Source organism: Pongo abelii, chromosome 15, assembly GCF_028885655.2.
Source record: "Pongo abelii isolate AG06213 chromosome 15, NHGRI_mPonAbe1-v2.0_pri, whole genome shotgun sequence".
In the NCBI taxonomy this organism is placed as follows: domain Eukaryota; kingdom Metazoa; phylum Chordata; class Mammalia; order Primates; family Hominidae; genus Pongo; species Pongo abelii.
Genome location: NC_072000.2, coordinates 28,166,542 through 28,186,656, shown reverse-complemented (window position 1 = coordinate 28,186,656; position 20,115 = coordinate 28,166,542). Strand labels below are relative to the sequence as shown.

General features: G+C 42.3%; 1 protein-coding gene across 1 annotated transcript; it reads left to right on the top strand.

The window, feature by feature from the left end:
* Positions 1-15,029: 15,029 nt before the first annotated feature.
* Positions 15,030-18,354, top strand: GZMB (granzyme B). The gene is made up of 5 exons (XM_002824623.3): positions 15,030-15,186; positions 16,230-16,377; positions 16,834-16,969; positions 17,186-17,446; positions 18,090-18,354. The coding sequence occupies exons 1-5, from the start codon at positions 15,030-15,032 to the stop codon at positions 18,231-18,233; spliced, it is 846 nt and encodes a 281-aa protein (XP_002824669.3). The 3' UTR covers positions 18,234-18,354.
* The last annotated feature ends 1,761 nt before the right edge of the window (positions 18,355-20,115 follow it).

The window sequence follows — 20,115 nt, the reverse complement described above, 5'->3', positions numbered from 1 at the left end:
ATCAACCTTTCATTTAAAGATTTAGAATTCCTTTTGGCGTTGCTTTTAGGGCTGGGCTTGTAGTAACAAATTCCCTTAGCATTTGCTTGTCTAAAAAATATTGTATTTCTCCTTCATTTATAAAACATAATTTTGCTGGATACAAAACTCTTGGCTGACAGTTATTCTGTTTAAGGAGGCTAAAGATAGGACCCCAGTCCCTTCTAGCTTGTAAGGTTTCTGCTGAGAAGTCTGATAGGTTTTCCTTTATAGGTTACCTGATGCCTTTGTCTCACTGCTCTTAAAAATATTTCCTTCCCATTAAGTTTAGATAGCCTGAGAACTATATGCCTTTGTAATGTCCTTTTTGTAATAAATCTCCCAGAAGTTCTTTGGATTTCTTGTATTTGGATGACTAAATCTCTAGCAAGGCCATAGAAGTTTTCTTCAATTATTTCTTCAAATAAATTTCCCAAACTTTTTGCATTTCCTTCTCCCTCAGGAACAACAGCCATTCTTAGGTTTAGCCATTTTACATAATCCCATATTTATTGTAGACTTTGTTCATTTCTTTGAATTTTTTTATTTATTTTTGTCTGATTAGGTCAATTTTAAAGCCTTGTCTTTTAAATTTTTTCTTCTGCTTGGTTTAGCCTATTGTTAAAACATTCCACTGCATTTTGTAATTCCACTGCATTTTGTAATTCTCTAAATATATTTTTCATTTCCAGAAGTTCCAACTGGTTTTTCCTTAAAATAGCTACCTCTTTAGAAAATTTTTCACTCATATTCTAAATTGTTATTTTCATTTCTTTATATTGGTTTTCACCTTTCTCTTGTATCTCCCTGAGTAACTTAATAATCAACTTTTTCAATTCTTTATCTAGTATTTCAAAGAATTTTTTTTTTTTTTGAGGTGGAGTCTCACTCTGTCACCCAGGCTGGAGTGCAGTGGTGTGATCTCAGCTCACTGCAACCCCTGCCTCCCAGGTTCAAGCAATCCTCCTTCCTCAGCCTCCTGAGTAGCTGGGACTAGAGGTGCAAGCCACCATACCCGGCTAATTTCTCTTTCTTTTTCTTTTTTTTTTTTTTTTTTGTATTTTTAGTAGAGATGGAGTCTCACCATGTCGGCCAGGCTGGTGGTATTTCAAAGATTTCATCTTGGTTTGGATCCATTTCTGGAGAGTTGCTGTGATCTTTTGAAGTTGTTATAGAACCCTGTTCTGTCACATTGCCAGAATTACTTTTCTGTGTTGTCTTCTCTTTTGGGTAGACTATTTCTTCTAATTATTTTTGAATTTATTTCTGGCTCACTTTTTATTTGACTGTGTTTTTTGTTGTTGTTTGTTTTTTTCCCCCTTGAGGATGTGACTTTAATGTTTATAAGTTATTGTAACTTAATTTGGCTCTGGGTGCTTTCAGGGGTGAAAATTCTGTATGAGCTCCTTGGTTATAGAGACTCTTCATATGTTGGCTTCCTCAGATGCTGGTTACAGTAGCAATGTGCTTGGTGTGTGAGCAAATTTACTGTCTCCTGTGGAGTTGGAATGGGAGAGGTCTCTTGAAGTTTATCTCATTCCCCAGTGGTGTTCACTCATTTATTTCTTTATTTATTTACCCAGTATTTTATTCACTGGGTTGAACAGTTCAGGCTTCAGGCCAGTAAGAGGTGGCCACAGGCAAAAACTGGCTGTGGCTAAAGCTGGTAGGTAAATGCAATAACCAATGGTGGGCCGAAGTACCAGCCTTCACAGAGGTGGCTAGGGGAGTGCTCAGTGAAACTCACTGAGGTCTTTTCAGGTGGAAGGGAGGGACCCACCTTAGATCCCCTCACAGGCCAGCAGGAAAGCAATCTGTCTCCCAGTCACATTCCTGACCCAGTGTTCTAGCTATTCAGATCAGACAGGCACCTCTTTTCTTTCTTTTTTTTTTCTTTCACTTTTAAGTTAAGGGGTAGATGTGCAGGATGTGCAGATTTGTTACATAGGTAAACATGTGTCAGGTGGGTTGGTTGTAAAGATTATTTCATCACCCAGGTATTAAGCCTAGTATCCGCCAGTTATTTTTCCTGCTCCTCTCCCTCCTCCCACCCTCTACCCTTTGAAAGGCCCCAATGAGTGTTGTTCCCCTCCGTGTGTCTGTGTGTTCTCATCATTTAGCTTGCACTCATAAGTGAGAATAAGCAGTTATCGGTTTCCTGTTCCTGCGTTAGTTTGCTAAGGATAATGGCCTCCAGCTCCATCCATGTCCCATAAAGGACATGATCTCGTTGTTTTTACGACTGTGTACTATTCCATGGTGTATATCTACCACACTTTCTTTATCCAGTCTATCACTGACAGGCATTTGGGCTGATCCCTGTCTTTGCTATTGTAAATAGTGCAATAAACATACACACGTCTGTGTCTTTATAATAGAACAATTTATATTCCTTTGGGTATATACCCAGTAATGGGATTGCTGGATGAAATGGTAGTTCTGACTTTAGGTCTTTGAGAAGTTGCCATACTGTCTTCCACAATGGTTGAACTAATTTACACTCCCACCAAAAGTGTAAAAGCGATCCTTTTTCTGCACAACCTCGCTAGCATCTGTTATTTTTGACTTTTTAGTAATAGCCATTCTGACTGGTGTGAAGTGGTATCTCATTGTGGTTTGATTTGCATTTCTCTGATGATCAGTGATGTTGAGTTTTTATTCATATGATTGTTGGCAGCATGTATGTCTTCTTTTGAGAAGTGTGTGTTTATATACTCTGCCTACTTTTTAATGGGGTGGTTTAGGGGTTTTTTGTAAATTTGTTTAAGTTCCTTACAGACACTGGATGTTAGACCTTCAGACAGACACGTCTTTTCAGCTGCAAGAATGTAGAGATGAATTGTGACTCTACCTCTTATACAAGCCTGAGCCTGGAGGGCACTTGTCCTGTGGGAATGCAGTCACCTGAAGTGTCCCAGAAAGGCTGTCTACAGGTGCACTCGTGCTGAGTTCCTTTGTGAGAAATCCCAGCTGCATCAGCAGCAGTGCATGAGGGAGAGAAGTCCTCTTCTCCAAGACCCTTCACAAGCCCCAGGGCTGCCTGACTGTTGAGGTAGAGCCACAGACTTTCCCCACTGAGCCCAGCACTGCACCTGTCTCTCTGCTGAAAGAAACTTCCCACAAGTGTAAAGTTCTGAGACTCAAAGCCTGCCATCTGGATTCCTTTGTCCCACAGGGTGCTCCCTTGATGTGTGCACTCCTGCTTACCCTAGGAGTAGGAGTCCCTGAGTGCCAGACTACTATGATTGCTGCTGCTGCTCTGGATCTGGCCACCCAGTGGGGCTGCTACATTCCAGGCTGGTGCTAGGGAATGTCTGCAAAGGGTCCAGTGATGTGACTCATCCTCAAGTCTCCCAGCAGTGGGTACCAGCACCAGCTCTGATGGGGCTGGCAGAGGAGTAATGTAAACTCTGTGATATTCTTTGGTTACAAATAGCCTTAGTGTGTTGGCTTTCTCTAATTTCAGTTTTAGTAGTAATGATCTGGTCACGTGAACAGACTCAAGACCTCCTGGTTAGCCAGGGTGATGCAGGCAATGGTGGTAGCTGTAGTCATGCAAAAGTTTTCTCCTTCCCGGTGCTGTGTTATTCTGCCTACAGATGTTTTAATGGACTATGTTGATTGGCCTATACCAGGAGGTGCAGTTGGTGCAAAAGAGCACTGACTGCAGTAGTAGTGGTGGAATTTGTGCTTGGCTTATGTGACCAGGAGAGGTACTCTGGTGTCTCAAGCAATGGGCAGGTTGATAACGCTCCCAAAAGTTTCTGTCTTTTGTGTTAAGCTACCAGGGTGGGTAAAAAGGCAAACCAGGTCGGGGCTGAGTCAGGCAAGTTCACGCTCTGTCTATCCACATGCAGGTGCAATCAGTGGCCCCAGTGGGGATCAGAGGGCAATTCTCTGGATGCTGGGATAATGTTCCAGGGAGGAGTGCAGTTGCCCCTGCTGCACGGAAGAGTCCACACAGGAAGTGGGGAGTACAGGTGGCGGTAAGCCCCACTCAGCTCCTATGCACTCGGCAATGGTCTCAGACCCACAGTGTTCCACTGGCAGCGGCTAGCTAGGTTGCAAGCAGGCTGCGTTCAGAGCTCAAAACTGTCCCAGGCCATAAGCCTTCTCTGGCTGCCAAGACAAAAACTGCTCAGGCCATGCCCCTCCTGGTCTGCTAGCGAAGCAGGGCCACCCAGCTCCTACACCTGTGGGCACAGCACACTTCCCACTTGCCCCTCAGTTCTGGTCAAGGAGGTCCATCCCTAATAGAGATTATATTGTGAATCTGAGTTGGGAGCTTCTCACTTCTCTCAGCCCATGACCACCGCCTGAGCTAGCTGGCTGACTTCTGCATGGTCCTCTGTGAGGTAGGATCAGGAATGGCTTCCCTGTGTCCCCAGTAGAGTCTGGGAGTGCAAGCAAAGCACATCCTGAAGCTGATCCTTCTCATATACTCCCCTCAGCTCATTAAATCAGCTCCAGCACTGGGTAGGGTTAAGGTCTTCCGCATGGCCTAGATTGCCAGGTTCCCCAGTGGGAGTGCATATCCCAGAGGCAGTTTCTCTTCCTTTCACACTCTGAGGACTCAGAGTTTTCTGCCTGGCTCATGGTGTAAGCTGCAGTTTGCCACTTCTTTCAAAGGGTCTGTGGTTTCTTTCCATTTTCCTCTTAAGCTCCTGTGTTGCTTCCTGGAAAAAAAGTTCACAGCGTGAATCTCTACACACTATTTTGTCTTTCCAAATAAGAGAGGCATGCTAACAATGACTTCAATCTACCATCTTGGAAAAGAAAACTATCACAGCACTATTCACAATAGCCAAGATATGAAATCATTTAAGTGACTATCAACAGATGAATGGCTAAAGAAAATGTAGTATACAGACACAATGGAGTACTATTCAGCCATGAAAAGAAGAAAATCCTGTCATTTGCAGCAACATGGATGGAACTGGAGGTCATTATGCTAAGTGAAATAATTCAGGCACAGAAACATAAATACCACTTTCTAACTCATATATAGGAACTAAAAAAAATTGAGGTCATAGGCCGGGCACGGTGGCTTAGGCCTGTAATCCCAGCACTTTGGGAGGCCGAGGCAGGCGGATCACCTGATGTCAGGAGTTCAAAACCAGCCTGGCCAACATGGTGAAACCCTGTCTCTACTAAAAATACAAAAATTAGCCAGGTGCGGTGGTGGGCACCTGTAATCCCAGCTACTCAGGAGGCTGAGGCAAGAGAATCGCTTGGACCCAGGAGGCAGAGGTTGCAGTGACCCGAGATCATGCCATTGCACTCCAGCCTGGGCGACACAGTAAGACTCCATCTAAAAAAAAAAAAAAAAAAAAAAAAAGAGGTCATAGAAGTAGAGAGTAGAATTGTGGAAGTAGAGAGTAGGATTATTAGAAGCTGAGAAAGGGATGGAGGAAGGGAAGGAGAGGTTGGCTAATGGATTCAAGTTACAGTTAGATAAGAGGAATGAGTTCTACTGCTCTATAGCACTGTAGAGTGAATATAGGTAACAATAATTTACAGTATATTTTCAAAGAACTAGAAGAGAGGATTTTGAAGGTTCCCAACCAAAAAAATAATAAATGTTTCAGGTGATGGATATGCTACTTATCCTGATTTTATCATTATACATTGTATATATGTATTTGAAATATCACTCTGTGTCCCATAAATATGAACAATTATTACATGTAAACTAAAAATAAAAGGCAAAATTACAGCATATTTTGTTAAACCCATCAAAACTAAATTTAATCAATAATTTACCCTCCTCCCTGACAATACAAGAAACTTAGGACTTTAACCTCATTTATCATCTCCCAACATTTTTGTATTTTAATTCTGTACTGTTTTTTTAAATGCCAATAGGAATTGTGATTATAATCCTATATAAAAAGTGTTCATTTTCCTTTAGCAGTTTCTAGTTACTAGACTAGTTTTGTTTTTTGTGTGTTGTACTCTAATTTATTCTGATTGTTCTTTCAGTTGATAATTCTGTTTTCTGTTGGTCTTCAATCTGCAAGAAAACATATTCACTTAGTGTTTAATTTTATTTCACTTTTTATTTTTGGAAGATCTATTTAGTTCTTTATCATATCTACTATGACACTTCATGTCGTCTTAGTCCCTCCAATTATCTTCAAGTTTGTATGAAATATGTGCCAGGTAATTTCAAAATCTCAAGCAGAATATCTTAATGATCTTGGCCACTTTCATAATAAGGGGAGAGTAGTTGACTTCACACCTTCTGAAAATACTTCTGAGATAAATGTACCAAGATCATGCTTGGAAAGGGAAATGAAGTGATCAAAACGAACAAAAATATACAACAACTAAACAGACAAACACATACACATATATATGAACATGCATATACGTATCACACACATATACACATGTGTTGTGTGTTTGTAATTATATATAAAATGAATATAGACAATTATGTATATTTCAGTATGTCTACGTATAAATACATATGTAAAGATAAGTAAAGATATGTAAAGATATGTGTAAATAGATATGTAAAAATAGAGATATAGGTTTAAGTATACAGAATATAGATAAATATAGATATAAGATTTCAAAAAGCTACCTTAACACTTACATAATCCATTTGAAGAAAGGATTCTATAGTTAAAAACATTTTAAAACCTGTATTGTAGCCCACATCCTCTTTTGATAGGTGATGGTAAGAGGCCCAGAAATTGGCAATCGAATCCCAGATCAGATCTCTTCCAGCTGAGAGACAAATGCTCACAGCTGCAAGGTCTTAAAAGATCTTATGCGCATGCTCATGATAACCTCCCAGTTGCCCTGAGATGTTTTCCAGCCACTGTTGCAACAACTCCCTGGAGAGAAAGTACACGGGCTCACCAGAACAGCCATTCCCAAGAGAACTCTAACTGTGAGGGCACTTTGCTTTGCTGAGTTGAAATTGCCAACTTAGAAGTAGCTTCCTCACTTCTTTTTTGTTTGTTTGTTTTCCTTTTTATTTATTTATTTATTTATTTATTATTATACTTTAGGTTTTAGGGTACATGTGTGCAATGTGCAGGTTAGTTACATATGTATACATGTGCCATGCTGGTGCGGTGCACCCACTAACTCGTCATCTAGCATTAGGTATATCTCCCAATGCTATCCCTCCCCCCTCCCCCCACCCCACAACAGTCCCCAGAGTGTGATGTTCCCCTTCCTATGTCCATGTGTTCTCATTGTTCAATTCCCACCTATGAATGAGAATATGCGGTGTTTGATTTTTTGTTCTTGCGATAGTTTACTGAGAATGATGATTTCCAATTTCATCCATGTCCCTACAAAGGACATGAACTCATCATTTTTTATGGCTGCATAGTATTCCATGGTGTATATGTGCCACTTTTTCTTAATCCAGTCTCTCATTGTTGGACATTTGGGTTGGTTCCAAGTCTTTGCTATTGTGAATAGTGCCGCAATAAACATACGTGTGCATGTGTCTTTATAGCAGCATGATTTATAGTCCTTTGGGTATATACCCAGTAATGGGATGGCTGGGTCAAATGGTATTTCTAGTTCTAGATCCCTGAGGAATCGCCACACTGACTTCCACAATGGTTGAACTAGTTTACAGTCCCACCAACAGTGTAAAAGTGTTCCTATTTCTCCACATCCTCTCCAGCACCTGTTGTTTCCTGACTTTTTAATGATTGCCATTCTAACTGGTGTGAGATGGTATCTCATTGTGGTTTTGATTTGCATTTCTCTGATGGCTAGTGATGGTGAGCATTTTTTCATGTGTTTTTTGGCTGCATAAATGTCTTCTTTTGAGAAGTGTCTGTTCATGTCTTTCGCCCACTTTTTGATGGGGTTGTTTGTTTTTTTCTTGTAAATTTGTTTGAGTTCATTGTAGATTCTGGATATTAGCCCTTTGTCAGATGAGTAGGTTGCAAAAATTTTCTCCCATTTTGTAGGTTGCCTGTTCACTCTGATGATAGTTTCTTTTGCTGTGCAGAAGCTCTTGAGTTTAATTAGATCCCATTTGTCAATTTTGGCTTTTGTTGCCATTGCTTTTGGTGTTTTAGACATGAAGTCCTTGCCCATGCCTATGTCCTGAATGGTAATGCCTAGGTTTTCTTCTAGGGTTTTTATGGTTTTAGGTCTAACGTTTAAGTCTTTAATCCATCTTGAATTGATTTTTGTATAAGGTGTAAGGAAGGGATCCAGTTTCAGCTTTCTACGCATGGCTAGCCAGTTTTCCCAGCACCATTTATTAAATAGGGAATCCTTCCCCACTTCTAAGACTGATAGGAAAGTTTGCAGCTCTCCAGGCATGTAGTGTGTGTGTGTATGTGTGTACACTTTTTGTAACCATGTGACGTGACCTGGGGCACATCACTTAATATCTCTGAGTCTTTCATTTTAAAATGTGATCAGGGTTAACTGCCATACAGCATGTACAGAATGCAATGAGATAACATATATAAACCCCCTTTTATACACTTTGTAACACAGTAAGATAGGGATTCATATTAATGCCCTTTCTGTCCCTCTTCCTTGATTTCTCCTTCACCAGAGTCATGCTCAAAACAACTAATTCTGCTACCAAATGAGAACCTCAGATTATTAGAAGCTAGCTATGAGTTGCCTATAACCCAGCTCACCTTTTCCCAACATGAGTCAGCTGGAAGTCCATTCCACAGTAAAGATGCTCTCTTCTTGGATACACAGTGGAGCCCAGGGTGGACACCATCTTTGGACAAGACTTTCTTCCCCTGTGAGGACTGAGCCAAAAGTGAAATTTCTGGAGAGAAAGAGGTTAAGCCAAAGGACACAAGCTAATCCCACTAATTCCAGTCTCCCTTATTTCCTCAGTAGTTTTAGAGTACCACTTATGAACAGTGTGCAGGTACTTAAGATTCTCATAGCCTCACAGCCAGTCTTAGCATATGATGCCAAGAGGGGCTAGATATCAAACTCCTCAAAGCCTCATGGTTGGAGCTCAATGCCTTGGTTAATTAAGCATCATTCAGCAACAGCCTCAATCTTTCAGGCTTAGAAATCTGAGACAAGATAACATAAAAAAAGTCTAGTTTTGCAATCACATATTGGAAGTTCTGGCAAATGATTCAGCATAGAGAATACAGAGAGAATAATATAGTCATTGGTTCCACAATCAGTCACCCTGCCACAGTTCCACTGGTACAATGCTCTGAGAGGCCCTGTAGGTTTCTACAATACTTGATTTCCCATTGGCAGATTTTGAATTGCTGGCTGGAATGATCCAGATATTCTGCTTTTCTCAGGTATGTTTCTCATGTTGTTCTTGAGTTTCTAATCAGAAACAGAAAAACCAGAAAGCAGAGTGTGTCCACAAGTAGATGTCATACCATGGTCTGGAGAACAGATAGGGGATATAACATAAGAATGCTTAAGCATGAATTTGTTTCCAAACACAATAACTTATTATTATACTTGCCCCGAACTTTGAGATAGAGAGAAAAAGAGAAAGACCCACCAACTTTGCAATCATATGCTAAAGGTTCTAGCGAATGATTCTGCAGCATTCTTTTTACCTACACTAAACCAAACCCTTTGCCATATCCCATGCAGACATGGTAAAAAAAAAAAAAAAATGCACAGCATGAGCCTGTAAACAAGATACTTAAGACAGAGTCCATCACTCCAGAACATTAGGGTGTGAACTTCAGACTCTGTGGAAACAAGATGCTTTGGGAAAGGGCAGTGGTCTTGGTGGGCAAAGATCCTGGGAATGTAAAAACCCCCAGGTTATGGGGATGTGGGGTGGGTCTTGAGAGTGACCCAAGGTCACATCAAAGGTGACATCACAGCCCAGAACATTGCTGTCTTTCGACTTGCTCCAACCCGGAAGTGCAGTCCATGCCAATTTACTTTTCTGAGTCTGTATTGTCACACTTGCTCCTGGTTTGGTGGAGGTGGGCGCACTGTTCTCACTCAAACCCACTTCTACTCCCCCTTCTTCTGTAGGCCTCTTTTCATCCACACCAGACATTTACCTACTCCAGAGTCTTATTGGATTGTCCCCAACCCAACATCAAGACCTTGTTCTTCTCCATCCTCTTTTCGTTTGTGATGGTGGCTGGGCAATGATAAGAATAGGCAATAAGGGAAAATTAAAGGGTGTTCTAGTAGATACTCAAACTCCAGAAAAATAATAGATGTATGTCGTCCTAGAAACACTTTTCTCTACCCATCTCTGCCCTCTTCCCAATCCTTACTACCACAGAGGCAAAATGGAAGTACCACATTCTCCACTCTAATACGTTACCTAAGTTCTTCTTCCCTGACAGATTTTTTATCTCAAATTATTTTTGATTTTATGTACATATCCCAGGAATTTTGACTAGCATCCTATCCTAATAGGAATGCAGAGACAACTTTTAACTGAGACAAGAATTTCTTCTCTACAGGTCAAGTGAGGTGGCTCATGCCTGCAATCCAAGTACTTTAGGAGGCCAAAGTGTGTAGATCACTTGGGGCCAGGAGTTCAAGACCAGTCTGGGCAACATGGTGAAATCCTGCCCCTATTAAAAGTACAAAAATTTGTTGGGCATGGTGGTACACACCTGTAATCCCAGCTACTCTGGAGGCTGAGGCATGAGAATCACTTGAGCCCAGGGAGCAGAGGTTGCAGTGAGCCAAGATCAGACCAATGCACTCCAGCCTGGGTGACAGAGCAAGATGCTGTCTCAAAAAACAAATCAAAACAAAAAACAGATTTTCTTCTCTACAACATAGCTGAGTCTCATGGTCAAATGAAATCTAGGGCCAACTTCTGGCTCCTTATGCCTGTAAGTTCTGACTTTGCTCTGACTTAAGAGAATGATCAAGCTCAGGGAAATCAGGTCACAACATCAGAATCAAATGTCATGTATGAGTGTGGGAATGTCATGTCATTGTGCTGTTCTCATTTACCTGTAAGGATTGGCCTTGGCCACTTCCAAAAGGGACTAGCTGTGGTTCAGTGAAAGGCTAATACCCAAGAGTATTTCCCTTCATGGGCAAGGCATGACATTCTTCTACAGATTGAGAAAGAACAGCAGGGAAATAAGGAATAAAAACAAAGAGAGTGTGTAATCTGAATAAACTTTTCCATCATCATATGGTAGCCACTGAGGTACCTCTCTCTTCTAACAGAATCAGAATCTAACATCAGAGATATAGACAAAAACTTTTATTCCTCAGTACCTCCTTAATTTTTCTCCCCAAGTCCCTGAAAAATATAGGAGATGGTGAAGTTTGTAGAAGACTTATATTACTAAAATTAGAAATAAAAGTGGAGACATTACTACCAACCTTAGAGAAATTAAAAGGACTATAAAAGAATACTATCTACATTTGTACACCAAAAAAATTAGATAGACTAGATGAAATGGACAAATTACTAGAAACACAGAAACTACCAAAACAGACTCAAAAAGAAATAGAAAATCCAACCAGATGCTCACTTCATCACTGCTATTCAATATTGCACTGGAATTCCTAAACAGAGCAATTAGGTAAGAAAATGAAAGAAAAGGTATCCAATTATGAAGGAAGAAGTAAAACTATTTCTATTTGCAGATGACATGACTGTATACAAAGAAAATCCCAAATAATCCACACAAAAACTAGTAGAGTTAATAAGCAAATTCAACAAATTTCAGGGTACAAAATCAGTTGTGTTTCTATACACAAACCCACAATGAACAATAAAAAAAGGAAACTAAGAAAACAATTTCCTTTATAATAACATCCCAAAGAATAAAATACATGGGACTAAATTTAACCAAGGAAGTGAAAGAATTGTACACTAAAAACCACAAATAATTGCTGATTAAATGGAAAGATGTCCCATGTTCATGGATAGGGATACTTAATATTGTTAAATGGCATTACTTCCCAATGCAACCTATAGATTCAATGCAATCTCTGTCAAAATTTCAAATGGTCTTCTTTGCTGAAATGGAAAAGCCAATCCTAAAATTCATATGTAATTCCATAGGATCCGAAAAAGCAAAACCAATTTGAAATAGAAAAACAAAGTTGGAGTACTTACACTTCTCAATTTCAAAACTTACTACAAGCTACAGTAATTAAAACAGCATGGCAAAGGCATAAGGATAGATATATGGATCAATGGAATAGATTCAGAGTCCAGAAATAAACTCAACATTTATGGCCATTTGATTTTTGATAAGGATTGTCAAGGGGGTCTTGAACATTCAGTGGGGAAAGAATAATTGTCTTCAACAAGTGGTGCTGGAACGATTGGATAGCCATGTGCAAAATACTCTAGTGGACTCCTACCTCATGTCACATACAATAATTAATTTAAAATAAATCAACCCGAAATATGAGGGCCAAAACCATAAAACTCTTAGAAGAAAACAAGAGTAATCTTCACAGTTTCTGATTTGTCAATGGATTCTTAAATTTGACACCAAAAGCAGAAGCAACAAAAGATTAAATTGATACATTTTAATGCATAAAATTTTTTAAATTTGCACATGAAATGACAATATCAAGAAAATGAAAAGACAATCTGCAGAATGGGAGAAAATATTTACAAGCCACATATCTGATAAGAGCTTAGTATCCAGAATATATAACGAACTCTTCCAACTCAACAATGAAAACAAAAACAATGCAATTTTAAGAATGGGCAAAGGACTTGAATCAACATTTCTCCAAAGAAGATATGCAAATGACCAGCAAACACATGAAATGATGCTCAGCATCATTACTCATAAAGGAAATGTGAATCAAAACCACATGACATACTACTTTACACCCATTAGGATGAAGATAATAATTTTAAAATAACACGTGTTAGTAAGGATGCAGAGAAATAGGAACTTTCCTATGTTGCAGATAAGCAGTGTAAAAGGGTACAACCACTGTGGAAAACAGTTTGGTGGTTCCTTAAAAAATTAAAAATAGGATTATTGTATAACTCAGAAATTCCAAAAGTATATATATTTGGTATATATCCAAAAGAACTGAAAACATATTGTTCCTGCAGAAATTTGTACACAAATGTTTATTGCTGCATTAGCTACAATAGCCAAAAGATGGAAACAAACCAAATGTCCATTGACAGATGAACAAATAACTTGTGGTATAAACATACAATGGGAATATTATTGCCATTAAAAAGAATGAATACTGGCATGTGCTACAGCTTGTATGAATCTCAGAAACATTATTACAAGTGAATGTAGCCAGCCACAAAGGGTCATGTACTGTGTGATTCCGTTTGTATGAAATATCCAGAGGTGGTGGTTGCAGATTTTGAATGTGCTAAATGTCACCGAATTGAATACTTTAAAATGGTTAATTGTATGTTATGTGAATTTTACCTCAATTTTTTAAATGGGTCATAAACTTATGTTTAGCATAATCCCCTTTAATTTTAAAAAATGCAGATATTACATGAGAAAAAATGTGCTAGAGCATATTTCAAGACATTAAAGATGGTTATCAGTGAATGATGATAAATTAGGTAATTTTCATTATTTTCTCTTTGCTCAAATTATTTAAAAATTACTTGCATGTTAAATTTTGTAATGCCTAGGAAAGAAAGACTATAGTTGTATTGACTAATAGATTTCTACGAGCATGGGGAAAATGCTTAATTTGTAGGGTTAATCAAGGATAAAATAAATTGCATTGTATGTACAATGTGATCCCAAGTATTTAAAACACACTGCTTATGGTAACAGTCAGTCTGTGGGAGACAGGTTAATAAGTGATATTTTCCCTTCTTACTTTCCAAATTTTCTTAATAAACATATATTGTGACTATAATCAGAAAAAATTATTTTTAAAACGTCTACTATGGGGCAAGCTAGGTTCAAAAAATAGAAGTTTGATAAATGTAGTTGGCTTGCTTTGACAAGGAAGACGTTTACACTGGAATTCTGTATTTTGAGATATACCATTCCTCATAGAAAAATTTCCTTACAGAAAACATAAAGGTGGAAACAAATCACAAGAATCGAACCATGTAGAGAGACTTAGTTGTTCTTTTAACAGAATTGAGCACAGGCTGTTTAGAAACAACAATCTTTCACATTCATTATAATGATAGCATTCGTGTAGTTTGTTTAGCAAATGTTTACTGTGAGCCTGTTATGTGCTGAGCCTGCTATGTAAGAAGTGTGGCTCTCTGGACAGGAGACAGAATACTAAAAGAGACAACTACTGATCTTTGGCTGCCTGGCATGCTTCCTGACTTCATATGGTATCAGCAATTTAGCATCACAAATATCCTTTAGAGAACCAGCCCTTTCTCATTCTTGGTTCTAGTGGCCTGAGTGGACTGACCCCAGCCTACCCAAAGTGGATTCAACTCCTAGCAATTCATTAATCTAGCCCAATAAAATGTCAAGTACAGGAGTTTTATTGAAAGCATTCAGAAAAGAGGTGGACTCTCACACTAAACATTTGTAACTAAGTAAGGGATGTTAGAAATTCCCTAGAAAGGAAGCTATGATAATAAACGGGTTGCTAGATGGGTCTAGTAGATGGTGGCCATGCTTTGTTACTGCCTTGTGTATTGCTCTACCATAGCCCTCCCCAAACTGTACTCTGGCTCCTGGCATTTCTGTCTCTTCCACCAGATGGTCAGCTCTCTAAGTGAAGGAGACACATCTCCAACATGCTTGGTTCTAGCACAAGAGAAGGGCTCAGACACATACCTGCTAAAGAAACTATCCTGATGGGTTTAGCAGCATGGTCATGAGGCATTGGTGGTTCTATCACTGGGAACTCAGGTTTCTGGTGCTCCAGTACCTCTACTGGCTGATACCACATCCTACAGTTCACTTCATAGGCTTGGGTTCCTGCTCTGGGCTGAATAGGGGGTCCACTCTGAGTCATCAGCTGTGGGTGATGATGTGGTCACTGCATGATTCTCACACAAGCACCCAGAGGACGTCATCAGGCAGAGGCAGTGGGGGTAGGCAGCATTTACAGAAAATCTGTGATAAGACACCACAAAACCAGAGGGGAACATGAAGTCACTGAGCCCGCTCCACCTCTTTCCTCTCCCAAGAGCTAAAAGACAGCAAGGAGGAAACAACAGCAGCTCCAACCAGGGCAGCCTTCCTGAGAAGATGCAACCAATCCTGCTTCTGCTGGCCTTCCTTCTGCTGCCCAGGGCAGATGCAGGTGAGTGACCGTCTCCACCCTCGGGGGCCCAACCCCATCCCACAGGTCTCCTGCCCTTTCTCCACATTCCTGATCCATCTATCTACCAGGAATGTTCTGAACTCCAGCTCCCATTTTACCAAGACCCCCCAAGTGTGATGCTGGATAAGCTATCAGCAGGAATGGCAGAGCAGCAGGCCATTCTCGAGAAGAGCCAGTGGGTACTATCCCCACCCCAGAGCCCACGTTTGTCACCTGGAGAGTGGGACTTTCCTAGAAGTAAATGGCAGAGGATGGGAAACTAGAAAAGAGAAATATTAAATTATTCTAGAGTAGGCCTGGCTTCTGTTTCTGGGATAAGACAGGTGCTTCTCTCACTGTCTACTTAGGAGAGAAACCCAGAGCTCAGCTGACAGCAGAATTGGTGCAATCAGTGTCCTCAGAACACTGTTAATGTGTTTGCTCAGTCCCATTCTCCAAGTCTGCTTTTATTCCCCGGCCTTTGGTGGCTCCCCTCTTTCCAAGGATGAGGCACTATGGCAGGCCCCAACTTCCCTGCTTTCTAGAATTCCACCAGCACTGCTCTACCAGCCTTCATCCAGAGGCTTACTGGAGCCAGTCCATCACACAGCCATGAACATTTATTGGGCACCCACTACATGTCAGGCTCTAGGAAACAGGATATGACAGTATCTAGATCCCTCCACTTACGCCCTGGCCATTAGAAAGCAGCACTATCCTAGACACCACATGACTCATAAGGGTCCTGGAAACTCACCTGAAACAAAGCAAAGTTAGGAGAGGAATGATCAGGAGCCTCTGGGATTTCACAATCCCTAAGACAGGTATGCTCGTCTTCAACTACATATGGAAGAAAGATTTACAGACCAAAGTCTGCTGTTCTTCCCTTTTTCAGAGCAGGAAATTGAAGCCCCTTCCTCCAGGCCCCTCCCAACTCCAGGCTATCCCAGGCTCCCAAATGCCCAGGAGTTCTGGAGCTACCAAGCAGGTGCCCACCCAGCAGATTCCATGGGTGCACACAAGCAGACAGACTTTTCCTTCAGGGGAGATCATCGGGGGACATGAGGCCAAGCCCCACTCCCGCCCCTACATGGCTTATCTTATGATCTGGGATCAGAAGTCTCTGAAGAGGTGCGGTGGCTTCCTGATACGAGAGGACTTCGTGCTGACAGCTGCTCACTGTTGGGGAAGGTGAGGAGCAGAAAACAGCCCACATCCTCCTGGAAACACTCCACAGAGACCCCTGCCTTCTTCTCAAGGAGCTCCCTGGGCTCCTGGGAACACATATGCCAGGAGGGCTCCTTAGAGGGTGAGAAAAGGGCAGTTAAGTTTGTGGTGAGAGGGGAAGGTTGGTTCCAGAGGCACTGCTGAAGTAAGAAAGAGCAGAGTGACCAAGCCTGCCATATTTAGAACTGAGGGCATACTTTGGCATAAGAATACAAACTGAAGCAATTCCACCTGTGTTTCTAGGGGGAACCGAACCCTGAGAAACCTGGTGCAATTACCAGAATTCCAATTCCTGGGGACCGACTGTCCTCTTAATTTCCCCTCAGCTGCAGCCCTGCCCCAGCTGTCACCTGCTCTTCACTGTCTCTGGGCTGTATACCCTGTAACTCCACCCCCATCCTCACTCTGCTCTCTGTGCAGCTCCATAAATGTCACCTTGGGGGCCCACAATATCAAGGAACAGGAGCAGACCCAGCAGCTTATCCCTGTGAAAAGAGCCGTGCGCCACCCAGCCTATAATCCTAAGAACTTCTCCAACGACATCATGCTACTACAGGTGAGGCACACTCCTGCCACTCTTGCTGTTCTTGAGCAAGAAGAAGTCCAGTTGGTTCCACTCCCACTGTGATGCAGGCCCTTCCCTCCTTCCCATCCTGGCCTCTTGGTTAGTTCCTATGCCTCAGAGGAGAGGGAAGATGGCATAGTACCATCACTGTGTCAGGGCCCAGAAGTTCATTGGCTGACCTGGACTTTTTTGCCTCTTCCCCACCAGCTGGAGAAAAAGGCCAAGCGGACCACAGCTGTGCAGCCCCTCAGGCTACCTAGCAACAAGGCCCAGGTGAAGCCAGGGCAAGCGTGCAGTGTGGCCGGCTGGGGGCAGACGGCCCCCACGGGAAAATACTCACACACACTACAGGAGGTGGAGATGACAGTGCAGGAAGATCGAAAGTGCAAATCCGACTTACGCCATTATTACGACAGTACCATTGAGTTGTGCGTGGGGGACCCAGAGATTAAAAAGGCTTCCTTTAAGGTGAGACTATGCACCTGCCCAGATTGGCTCTTGGGAGAAAGATGTTTGGGGAATATCTGAGACCTGGAGACCCAAGTAGTGGGGGACTCCTTCACCCACTAGACTGTGATATTTCTCTCTGGAAAGAGAAAACGGGACTAGACAGAGCTGGGGAGAAATTAGGGCCTCTGCAAACTTACCAGGAGGCTTATGGTGGATGGTGCTTCTTTGGAAGGATGAATTTGCAACACTCCACCCACTCCAGGTCACAGATATTAGGAAACTGTGCCCACTGGGGGTGCAGTAATTATAACCAAGTGTGTCTTCAGGGGCTGGTACCCAACGTGGTTAATGGGCTGGTCCTCCATGGTGGATGTCAGCCCTCCTTGCCCACTTCTGGGTCCTTAAACAGCCAATGGTCCCACATACCTCGGATCTCAAGATCTGGGGGACATGACGGAGGCTGGCCCCTGGGATGAGGTGAAGCAGTAACAATGTCCAGGGCCAGAGCTTGGCAGCTAGGGGCCACCAGCGGCCTGCCCTGCCCTCTGGTCTCCCATATGTAGGCTGTGCAAGTTGGCCTTTTCTAAAAGGGGGCTTGAGATGGAAGAGAGGGCAGGCCCCGGAGGAGCATCAGCTCAGTCCTTCCACTCTCTATTCACAGGGAGACTCCGGAGGCCCTCTTGTGTGTAACAAGGTGGCCCAGGGCATTGTCTCCTATGGACGAAACAATGGCATGCCTCCAAGAGTCTGCACCAAAGTCTCAAGCTTTGTACACTGGATAAAGAAAACCATGAAACGCCACTAACTACAGGAAGCAAACTAAGCCCCCGCTGTGATGAAACACCTTCTCTGGAGCCAAGTCTAGATTTACACTGGGAGAGGTGCCAGCAACTGAATAAATAAATACCTCTTAGCTGAGTGGAAAAGCTGGTTTCTTGTTTATTCATTGACCCTCATTCTCAGGCACCACATCTGTGCTATGCAGGCCAATGACACAATTTTGCTGTTTTCTGCTTTCTCCTCTCCCCTCACCCCTTGCCACCTCCCCAAACCCCCACGCAAAGCTGATACTCAGCTCCTTCCTATCCACACCAGTTTCTCCAGGGCCTGCCCTTCTGCCAAGGCTGAAGCTGAGCACCATCAGGAGACACATGGACCACTTTGGTCCTGGGGCTTACTGTAAACTTCTTACCTCCTTCTCCAGTGTTACATGACAGAGAAAAAAGGGATAATACCATGGGACCTAACTCCTCATCCCCCAGTGGGGCTCCTCATTCTCCCCTGGGCTTAGTTTCTCTACCATCCTCTGAGCTCAAGGCTCAGCTCGTCCTCCAGCCTCTTGGCTGCCCCTTTCTCTTCATCCCTGCTGAGTGTTCTCAGAATCCACCAACTCTTGTCCTCTCCAGACCAGCTGATCTGATCTGGCCCCTTCCTCATATCTACCCACCTAAGATACCCAGAGACCCATGTGGTTCCATAAGGGCCTTGCCACTGAGATGCCAGCCCATCTCATGTCCTGGCAGAGAGGGGCCTCAGAAAAACCAGGCCTGTGTGGCACCAGGTAAGACCCATGGAGGACAAGGCTGGCAGGGTCTCTCTCCAACCCTTGGCTCCATCTCTCCCCTAGGTAGGGCCAGCTCAACCCCTCCCATCCAGCCCAGTGTCCTCCCATACACTCAAGGTTCACTGCCCACCTGGGCAGTCAGCAGGCTGAGCCCCTTTAAACCTGTTCCTCTTGGTCACTGCTGGCCTCTAGGCTAAGATTCCCTGATAGCCACCTGGGCTACATTGGCCCTTTGAGTTCAAAAGGACTCCTTTCTGCAGAAGGCCTGGAAAGCACAATCTTTTCTATCAATCAACAAACAAATATTCATTGAGCACTTACTATGTACCAGGCATAGAGGATAGTAAGAGAACACAATAACAGACTCTATCATCTGAACCCAAGTGAAACCGACAATGTTGAGAATTTTCATCCAAATTGTTTCACTCCCTTTCTATCCTTCAGATTAGTTCAAAAGATCGAGATATATATGGAAATCCATGGGATTAAGTATTTGTATCTTATTTTTATTTCTGGTTTTTCTGAGGCCCCTCCCTGCCAGGGCATGAGGTGGGCTGGCATCTCAGTGGCAAGGCCCTTATGGAACCACGTGGGTCTCTGGGTATCCTAGGTTGGAAGATATGAGAAAGAGGCCAGATATTCATACAGTTTGTATAAATATTGTCATGTGTGACTCCAGAACAGCAATGTATGGGATTTGAAAACAACTTTAATCATTTACTTTCTAGACATGAAGTTGTCAAACTGTTCAATGGAGCATCATCTTCACCTAGGGGGAAGAGTAGAAAGGCACGAAGAAGACAACTAGGGCAGGGTTATTTTCATTTGTTTAAAAAGTAGCAAGGATGAATGTCATTATAAAGATTCAAATTGTAGGAAAAACACCCATTTGATTGGACCACTCAGAAGCATAATCCCTGTCATTACACAGGCTCCTGCCTGTACAGAATGAAACTGGAATCAGGAAGGCTCATGCAGGCTGGAAAAATGGAGCAATGCCTCAAATGTTTAGGCCACTGATTACTGCTACATTCATAGTTTCCAAAACTACCTGGACTTGTGAATGTTAGGAAGTTCTTGGCTTGGAGGCCACCGATAGAGTATATGACATTTTGTTGAATAA

Excerpts from the sequence above, each read along its gene's own strand:
- GZMB (XM_002824623.3), top strand. The coding sequence starts at position 15,030 with ATGAAGTCACTGAGCCCGCTCCACCTCTTTCCTCTCCCAAGAGCTAAA. Across the intron at positions 15,187-16,229 it reads GCTGCCCAGGGCAGATGCAG|GGGAGATCATCGGGGGACAT; the intron begins GTGAGTGACCGT and ends CTTTTCCTTCAG. Across the intron at positions 17,447-18,089 it reads TTAAAAAGGCTTCCTTTAAG|GGAGACTCCGGAGGCCCTCT; the intron begins GTGAGACTATGC and ends CTCTATTCACAG.